This window comes from Mercurialis annua, linkage group LG3 (assembly GCF_937616625.2).
Source record: "Mercurialis annua linkage group LG3, ddMerAnnu1.2, whole genome shotgun sequence".
NCBI classification, from domain to species: Eukaryota; Viridiplantae; Streptophyta; class Magnoliopsida; order Malpighiales; family Euphorbiaceae; genus Mercurialis; species Mercurialis annua.
The window spans coordinates 2293787-2303479 of NC_065572.1; the positions used below are offsets into that span (position 1 = coordinate 2293787).

Consider the following 9693-nt stretch of genomic DNA (forward strand, 5'->3'; position numbering starts at 1 on the left):
TCCCATTTTTATTTGTCTCACTTAAGAAGGCCATATCGTATTTTTTGTGCCAATTTATATAAATTTTCCTTTTTTACCCTCTTTTCTCTTTTCATAATTAATGACTATTAGTCTATACACAATATACAACACTATCATAAATAGGGGTAAAATAAGAAAAGACTATAATAGTTAATGTTTCCTTAATATATGTGAAAAAGTCATTTGTCCCTTCTTAAACGGGACGGAGGGAGTAGTATTTTTATATACTCAACTTGATTTGAGCATTAAATCTCACTCACTATAAATGAAATAGATATAAGTCAAAATAAATGTTTATATGAAAAATTTGAGGGATCATTAGATAGACTCGGTCTACCACGTTATCCGTGAGCTAGCCTATTACATTATGACACATCGTTAAAATAGTGTTATTATCATAATTTACTTTTTTCACACTTTTAAATAGTAATATTACAATAATATTATTATTTTAATTATTTGTCATAATATAATAGATTTGGCCTATAAATGACTTGGTAAACCGAATCTATATAATAATTTTTCGAAAAATTTCAAGCAAGTCTTGCACATAAAGTTAGACCATTGAAAAGAAAAGAAGAAAAAAAAAGCATCCACCTTTCTCTTCCAATAGTAGGGGGATGATGGTTACACGTGGCGACGGCCCATCATTGCTTATTCATCACATGGACCCACTTAACAGTTGCTCTCCATCACCGTTGGATCTAATCGCCGAGTGTTAAAACCGGACCAAATCGCCAATCCCAGCGGTTCAACTAGAAATTGTGGCCGGTTTGGTTGGATCTCAAATATAGTCAAAATTGAATAATAAAATGAGTCTAGTGGAATTCGGATTAATTTTGGTCTGATTTTTTTTAATAGATCTAATTTTAATTAGTTGTTAAATATATGTTATGTTAAATAAGTCGTAAACCTTTAGTCTATTCAATATTTCAACAGACTGAAGTTAACCTTTTTCTAACTCTGAATTCATTATTAATTCTATTTTATTTATTTGAAAATTTTCTACAACGGTTCGAGCTAAAATATAGTCTAAATGTTTAGTGATTTTGCCACTGAATGTGTCTTACTATTTCACAAAAAATAATCATATTAAAAAGATCGAGTGAAGGACTATGTCGGTATCTGAACTTGTGTTTGGATCAATTAATTTATATTTAACAATTTTAATTGATTAAAAATAATATTTTGTATTTTTAGCCCAGTTAATTTTCAAATTGTACAACATGGATAAATACACGGATTGTGATGGCTCAGTTTATAAGTTAATTGACCTAAAAATATATAACATCATAGTTAATTAAATTAAAAATTAATTATTCTTAATTGATCAAAATGGTTAAACGGTAAGCGAATTGGTCATAATGTATAGATTTAAACACTGCGAGAATCCTTCTCTTTAAAAAATATTATTTCCATATTGTTTGAATGCATATTCAAGGAAATAACATATACACCTTATGAGCTATGTTGGTGTTGATTGGAAAAAAAATTTGGATAAAATAAAATTGAGCAAATCATTATTTTGATTTTTAATTTGTGCATTATGATCAATTAATACCTAACTATTTTAATAAAATGAAAAATGTTCTCTATTTTTAGATAAAATAAATAAATATGTGCAAGTTTATAAATGAGAAGCTGTTTGGTAAAATTTGGAGTCAAAATATGCAAATTTTTTAACTATCGTTTTGTGTTTTGGCATGTTTTGATGTATTCATCTAATAAAGTTATTTTTATAAAAAAAATGTTAAATTTTACGGTTTAAAATATAACATATCCGACTTAGTTATTCTTCATCTAATTTTTTTTTTTAAAAAAAGGTTATTAATAAAATTACATATAATAACTTACCATGTTACGTAGAAATTACTGCTGTTAACAGTATTATTGAGCCTCTTTGTTTGTTTCTGTACGCTTTTTCAAATAGAAAAAAAAAAAATTGGTATTTTGTGTTCTTTTTTCTGTTTCAGTGGTTAAATTCATCAGATTCTGTTTCGTTCTTTTTGATAAAAATTAATAAATTAATATAAAAACCCGAGAAAAAGAATCTGTTTTGAGATCCAGCAAATTACAATGTCAATTTTCCCTCAAAATCTATCAAATTTAGGGTTTTTTTCCTCCCTTTTTTAACCCCAAAATATCCTTCTAATTTGCCACTTATTCCACTCTCCCCACTCAATTTTAGGTTTCCTGATTCGATTCACCTTTTCAAACACCAGATCATAGCTTGAATTGAGGCTAATTTTAGTGGGTTTTTTTAATTTCTAATTCTGATTTTTGTTTGAATTGCGCATCATAAGCAGCTGAGATTGGTGGGATTTTGTGTGTAATTGGTGTTGCATGTGGGGAATTATTGTAATCGGAGCTTAAATTTAGTGGATTTTTTTGAATGTTGATAAGGAGATTGATAAAGGTTTGGTTTTGATAAATTTTAGGGTTTAGTTTTGATTTTGAGTTGGTTAGTCTGCATGTGTAAGAAGTAAGGGGTCCTCTGCTAGACTGTAGAGGATCCCTATTGGTTGATTTAAGCTTTTTATTTTGTGGGTTTGTATTTGATTGTTGAACATATTTATATAAGTTATTGGTTAGAGGATAATGTTTAGTCCTGGTCATGATAATACTGGAGTGCTTCCTATGCGCTTTGTGTGGCCTTATGGTGGGAGGAGTGTGATTCTGAGTGGCTCTTTCACTGGGTGAGTTACTAATTTTGATGTATATTAGCGAGTTTATCTATTTTATCATGTTAGTTAAATGCCTGATAGCGGTTTTGAATTGAACTGTTTTATGGACAGATGGACTGAACACATACCCATGTCGCCTGTGGAGGGTTGCCCCACTGTTTTTCAAGTTATTTGCAGCTTAACCCCAGGATATCATCAGGTTGGTTAGCTACTATGTATGATATCTTTGACATGCTCTAATCAGTTTGCTAAAGAATTACGATAGCTTTGCTTGTATATATATTAATGGCATTATCATTCTATTTCTTTTCTTTTATTGTACAAGTAGAATGATTAGTTTTGGACCAAGTTAATAGAGTTTATTGTCGAAGAGGACTACTAGACATCATATTTGTTTTTGGCATGAAAAGACTAGAAAATGCATTTTCTTTATTGCCGCAGCTCCGTTGATTCTTGTACATTTAATGGTAGTGGCGAAATTTTACCTCCATACCCTGCAAGAGGAAAGAAAAATGCTTGGAATGAAATAGTATAGCTGGCTTTAGAAAACCTCGTTTCTTTATGAAAACAAAGTCTTACAAAGGAGGAGTTGGGTTTCCGAGTGGGTATAGTGTCTAGTTTTCTTGTAAGGTATATGTAACTGAGTTTCCAAGAGTAATAACTTCACCGAAGAACCAAACTACGATTTGGGCATCATTGAACTCTTGGGATTTGCGAGGCTTATGGGTATTTTATATCCAGTGCACTGTTAAAGACTTAAAGATAGAATGCTAGAAGTTCTGTATTTCAATATGATAGTGCGAGCTTTCTTTTACATGTTAGCATGCTTATGTTTATAACGCATTAACTGAAAGTTTATTTCTGACATTGCTAATAATATTCTGTTTGTGTGTCCTTTTACACTTTTACATGCAGTATAAGTTTTTTGTTGATGGAGAATGGCGGCATGATGAACACCAGCCATCTGTAAATGGGAATTATGGTGTAGTAAATACTGTTTTCTTACCTACGGGATCAGATGCAGTTCCTCCAATTCTTACTCCTGAGACACCTGGATCTAACATGGATCTAGATGATGTCTTTTTGCGCCCAGTAAGATTCTAGCTTCTCATAAACCCTCATCATGTTGCAATTATTAGTTCAGAATGTCGGGATCATTTTTTCCAAGTCACGCTTATTTTTCACCTCTAATATAAGGATTGTCAGTGTTTTTTTTGGGTTTGTTAATAACTTGGTTAAATTTCTGCTTATGTTAGTTTATGTAGATGTAGATTTATGTTTCTAAGCTATTATCCTTGTCTTATTCTTGAATCCTGCACGGTTCACTACACAGTCATGTAAGGTCCTTGTGTTTTCTTGGAGATTATGAATCTATAAACAGGGAAAGGTTGAAAAATTAGAAGAGACAGAAAATAAAGATTGCAATGCCATGTAGTTATTGCATCTCTCTTGCATATGTGTTTTTGTCCTATATAAAATTGGTCTTTCTGTGGCGGTATTTTCAGGAAGTAACACCAAGGGTATCAGAAGCTGATTTGGAGGTCTCACGGCATCGTATTTCTGCATTCTTGTCTACCCATACTGCATACGAGCTGCTTCCTGACTCGGGCAAGGTTTGAAATCCTTACATTTGGCGCTCTGTTACCATTATTTTGGATCAGTTATTTCAATTCGACATGCTCATATCCTTATGATTTTGCTCTTTTTTCAGGTTATTGCCTTGGATGTTAATTTACCAGTTAAGCAAGCATTCCATATTCTCTATGAACAGGTACATGCTTCATGAACTTTGCGAACTGAGCTGTTGATATTGGCTCGTATTTTTCTTTTTTCTCATGTGATCAATTTTCAGGGTGTCCCTTTAGCTCCTCTTTGGGACTTCTGTAAGGGCCAATTTGTCGGAGTTCTTAGTGCATCGGACTTCATCTTGATTCTCAGGGAGGTGTGTGTTCAGCCTCATAATTACAATTATAGATAAATGTTTTTTGATAAGAAAGTTATTGATCTGAGAACTATATGTTACTTCTGAAAGAACTTGAGCAAATATGAAATGTATTTTTGGGTAAAAGACAACCAGCTCTTAGGTTTAAAAGAGTACTAGAATATTCATATAGCTTGTAATGTATGTGGTCATATCTACTATTTTGTCTGAAAGTATAAATCAATTGTGATATTGTTTTTAATATTGGCCTCATGAGTCGATATTTGGCTAGTAGGCTTCATTCTCTCTCTCTCTCTCTCTCTCTCTCTCTCTCTCTCTCTCTCTCTCTCTCTCTATATATATATATATATATATATATATATAACATTTCTTTTTTCAGTTTTCTGTGGCAAATCACTAGAGAAAAATTCTCTCTATCTAGGATCTACTTGCAACCACCTGTCAAAATGTTCCTTTAGCTGCCTTAGTAATCCACATCTCTAAATGGTCCAGAATGCATTTTCTAAGTCACAAGCTCCTGGAATAATTTGTCAAGTGAGCATGCATAACAATTTATTGCCTGTTGTTATGAAGGTTTGTTTACCAACTTTTTGTTTTGTGGATTTAAAAAGTGTTTAACCTCCATAAGAGCTATAGATAAATTGTGACACCTATATACCAATTCATGATCTGCCATGTACAGAATGAAAACTTCATTCTCGATTCTACGAGAATTTTTATGAACCTTTTTATATCTTCACGGTTACAACTTGTTGAACACATGGTTTTGTAAGGCAATTAGCTTAAAGGAATATCCGGCTGTTCTGTTGTCTGATATACATTTGTGTTTTTGGAAATATCTAACATCTGTAAGACTTTGGATTTCAGCTTGGAAATCATGGATCCAATTTGACAGAGGAAGAATTGGAAACACATACTATATCAGCTTGGAAGGAGGGAAAATCACATCTTAACAGAGAAATTGATGGTGGTGGGAGAGCATATCCTAGACGTCTTATTCATGTAAGTTGCTTTTTAAGATTCTTTCACGTACTGTATTTTTTTTCTCGACATAACAATGTAATTTATTTTTTTCCGAGCATTTTTTACATGATAGAGCTCGAGTCGACATCTCATTCTTAAGCTTAAGTTTTCTTTTAAGCTATTTACTTGGTAACATGTGGTTTTCAAGTGTTAAATGACATCGCAGACCATTTGAGTTGAACTGCCCAATATAGATGGTATAAGTCAAATAAGTCAAACAAGTTGCTTGGGACATTGACTTTATAGGAGTTCATTTGTTTATATGTGGTACATTCAATCTTCCATATCACTACATTATCTCAATATGTCTTGTAATATGCAGGCTGGGCCATATGATTCACTAAAAGATGTTGCTTTAAAAATTCTGCAAAACCATGTATCAACAGTTCCCATCATTCATTCTTCTTCACTGGATGGTTCATTTCCACAAATACTACATCTTGCTTCTTTATCAGGAATTCTAAAATGTAAGTTATCTTGATTTATTGCTTTTGGTTGAATACTGTGTTTAATTCTTCTAACTTATGGACTTAATCTCAGGCATATGCAGGCATTTTAGACATTCTGCTAGTTCTGTGCCGATTCTTCAGCAATCAATTTGTTCATTTCCTCTTGGGACATGGGTTCCAAAAATAGGGGATTCAAATATTCGGCCATTTGCCATGTTGCGACCGAACGCCTCTCTTGGTGATGCACTTTCTTTGTTAGTTGATGGTAAGCACTTTGTGAGAGGACTCCAAATCTATCTGTTAGAGTTGATATTATATCAATTCCATTTAGCATCTAATGCTTTCTATGGTTTATTGTAGCTGAAGTCAGTTCAATACCAATTGTAGATGATAATGATTCACTCTTGGATATATATTCACGAAGGTAAATATTGAGTGCTCTTTCCAGTATCTCATGTCACTGATTTTTAGGTAAAGCCATTAGCCTACAAATGACACCTTTTTGTTATTTTCTTGACAGTGATATTACTGCCTTGGCAAAAGATAAAGCCTATGCACAGATTCGTCTTGACGAAATCAGTATACATCAGGTAATTTATTAGTTTTTTACTCCCTCGTCCGCAATAGATAGGTTATTTGACTTGCACATATTAAGAAACTTAGTGTTTTTAGTTAAACTATCTATAATATCCTTATTAAATAATTGATTCATTCACTGTTCCATTGCATTTTTATTAGATAATGATTCAAAATGGCTCATAAAATGCATATAAAATTATTTTAATTATTAAAATTATCAAAAATCATTTGTTATTGTTGTTATTACAGTCATAATCATTGTATTTAGTGGACTAAAAATAATTCAATTAATGGTATTTTAGATATTTATCTAGCTAACCAACTTCTAAAAATGGAAATACGCCTGTAATCTGGAACACCTAAAATGGAAATAGTCTATCAATTGTGGACGGATGAAGTATTTATTTACAGTAGTACTATATTATGCTGTTGTACAGACATTTTAGTCGATGCCTCCACCCACCAAGAGTCTGCAGGCTTCCTTGTGGAAGAGGTTTCAATCAGAAGAGCATATATACTGAAAATTTGCTTGATTAATAATTGCAATGCAATTGCCGATACTTGTGCGTGTTATTGAAAATTGACGAGTTATCCGCCTTTCTCCATTCTACTAGGCATTGCAATTGGGACAAGATGCAAATACACCTTATGGATTCTTCAATGGGCAGAGATGTCAGATGTGTTTGGGATCTGATCCTTTACAAAAAGTGATGGAGCGATTAGCACTTCCTGGTAATACTCACACTATTGCTTCTCTAGATAATTATTGACCAAGCAGCATAGACACTTCATTCTCAACGTTTTCCGTTTCAATGTGTTGGAAACTTTGGCGTTTTGGGCCAAAATTTCATTTTTAACTTAGGAAACCTTAAAATAATTATCATTTCGCCTTCTCCGTGTCCAAATATCCTGTTTTCCTGTATCCGTCTCCGTGCTACATAGCTTACTGAAGCTGATGCCAAATGACATACCTTTTATTTTGCCATCATTTCACTAATTGCTTTGCTGTGTGATCTGATCGGTCCTTCCAGGGGTTCGTAGACTTTTGATTGTAGAAGCTGGCAGCAAGCGCGTGCAAGGGATCATATCGATGAGCGATGTGTTCAACTTTCTGCTCGGTTAGCCCAGTCCTAAGTGCGATCTGCTTGCAAGTGTTTGGTTTGGTAACACCGGAGAAGGCTCATTTCTTTCTTATTTGTTCGGTCATGTCCTATTTCATCGGAAGGGTCCTGTGCTTATGAGCCCTGCCGTCCACTTAGGGTAGAAAAATTCAGAGAGCAAAGAAGAATTTGTAAATCGAGAGTATTCAAATTTTCCCCTTCTATAACCAAATTATCAAGTCAATTGTGCTAACAGAAAATGAGGCTTCAGTAATTTGCTTGTCGCGCTCCACGCCATTGGTGGAATGCACATAATCAGCGTACGCTTAAATCGATTGATTTGCCTCATCTTTGTTGGCTTCATTTCTAATCTTTCAGTGATCTTGTAATTCTTCAAAATATTAAAAATGTATATCCTATCATATAGGAACAATGAAATGGATTTTTCTTTCTTATTGCTGTTAAGGCCATTTGAAAAATATGTTTGATATTCAGATGGACTGCAAAAAGAAGCTTTAGAATAATTTATGTTGATGGTATACCCATGTACAGTATGCATAAGAGGTGCGCATTCGGCTTAAATATATTGAATCAATTTTTTTATTTCAAATTAAAAAAATTAGGAATTAATGTTTTTTAAAAGAAACCAGATTGGTTGGATTGGTTTTTTCAATTAAGCAGGAATTGCACTAATGTTAAATTATTTTTCTCAAATTTAAATTAATTTCAACTAAAAAATTGATTTATTTATTATAGCAAAACAAACCAAATTACAGTTATCAGTTTGATTCGGGCTATTGTGAGAACTGTATGTCATATATGTTCTCTTAGTTCAGCTAGAGACAATTTTGACTAAATGTTTATAGAGGAAATTACACCATTTACCAAAAAAAATGAAAATAATTACAAAACTACATGTTGACTTTTTTCATTTACAAAAATATTAATAATATTTACAAAAGTACAAAAAAATAAAAAATAATATCAAACATACGGTGTATACTGTGGGTATAATGTCAGTATACTAATAAACTAACATTATATCAACATTATACCAAAATTATACCGACATTATATATACTGAGATTTTATTAATATTAAATGGAAATTTACCAAAATTACATCAAATCGTATACTAAAAATTAAATTAATAATATACCAAAATTATACCAACAGTATACCAAAAGTGTACACATCAAAATATACTGAAATTTTATTATTACATCAACATTACACCACATCGCATACTAAATATTAACCTAACAATATACTAAAATTATACCAACAATATACAAATTCTCTAGTTCATTACCAACTATAGTGAAAAAGTACATATAAAAAAAAATACATGTTATCAACTAGAAAAAATATATAAAAATTTATAATCGATATACCGAAAATATACTAAAATTATATCAATAATAAACCAAATATTATTTTTAAATTATCTGATTCATAGTTTTAGTATTCCAAAATTATACCATAATTATACCGACATTATACAAATCGTACTTTTGTAATTAATTTTCAATTTTTGGTACTTTTGTAATTAATTTTAAATCAGTCGTATTTTTGTAAATAAAAAAAGTTTACTGGTACTTTTGTAAATATTTTTAAATTTTAGGTACTTTTGTCATCGCCCCATGTTTATAAATAGATTTTGTCCACCACATCATCCACAAATAGAGCCTATCCCACATAATTAATATTTCATTAAAATATTTACACATTTGATGAATGGTAAATTACATTATTGTCATAATATTAATGATATGTGCTATAATACAATTAGTTCTATCACAGATGTGCAGCTACCTAAGAATTTCTTGTAATAAATAATAATCATATGAGATTTTCACAGAGATATTTCTAAATATAGAAAACACAAGGTCTAA

General features: G+C 31.7%; 1 protein-coding gene across 2 annotated transcripts; it reads left to right on the forward strand.

Moving 5' to 3' along the window:
• The first annotated feature begins 1989 nt into the window (after positions 1 to 1989).
• On the forward strand, positions 1990 to 8253 carry LOC126673612 (sucrose nonfermenting 4-like protein). 2 transcript variants are annotated; one of them, XM_050367821.2, is made up of 13 exons: positions 1992 to 2717; positions 2817 to 2904; positions 3621 to 3797; positions 4211 to 4318; positions 4417 to 4476; positions 4558 to 4647; positions 5515 to 5649; positions 5993 to 6137; positions 6211 to 6384; positions 6480 to 6543; positions 6640 to 6709; positions 7313 to 7430; positions 7730 to 8253. In XM_050367821.2, the coding sequence occupies exons 1-13, from the start codon at positions 2620 to 2622 to the stop codon at positions 7819 to 7821; spliced, it is 1419 nt and encodes a 472-aa protein (XP_050223778.1). In that variant the 5' UTR covers positions 1992 to 2619; the 3' UTR covers positions 7822 to 8253. The 2 variants fall into 2 exon arrangements, with proteins under 2 accessions (XP_050223779.1, XP_050223778.1); XM_050367822.2 differs by lacking the exons at positions 7313 to 7430; positions 7730 to 8253 and adding an exon at positions 7136 to 7259 and having other exon boundaries at positions 1990 to 2717.
• Positions 8254 to 9693: the final 1440 nt, after the last annotated feature.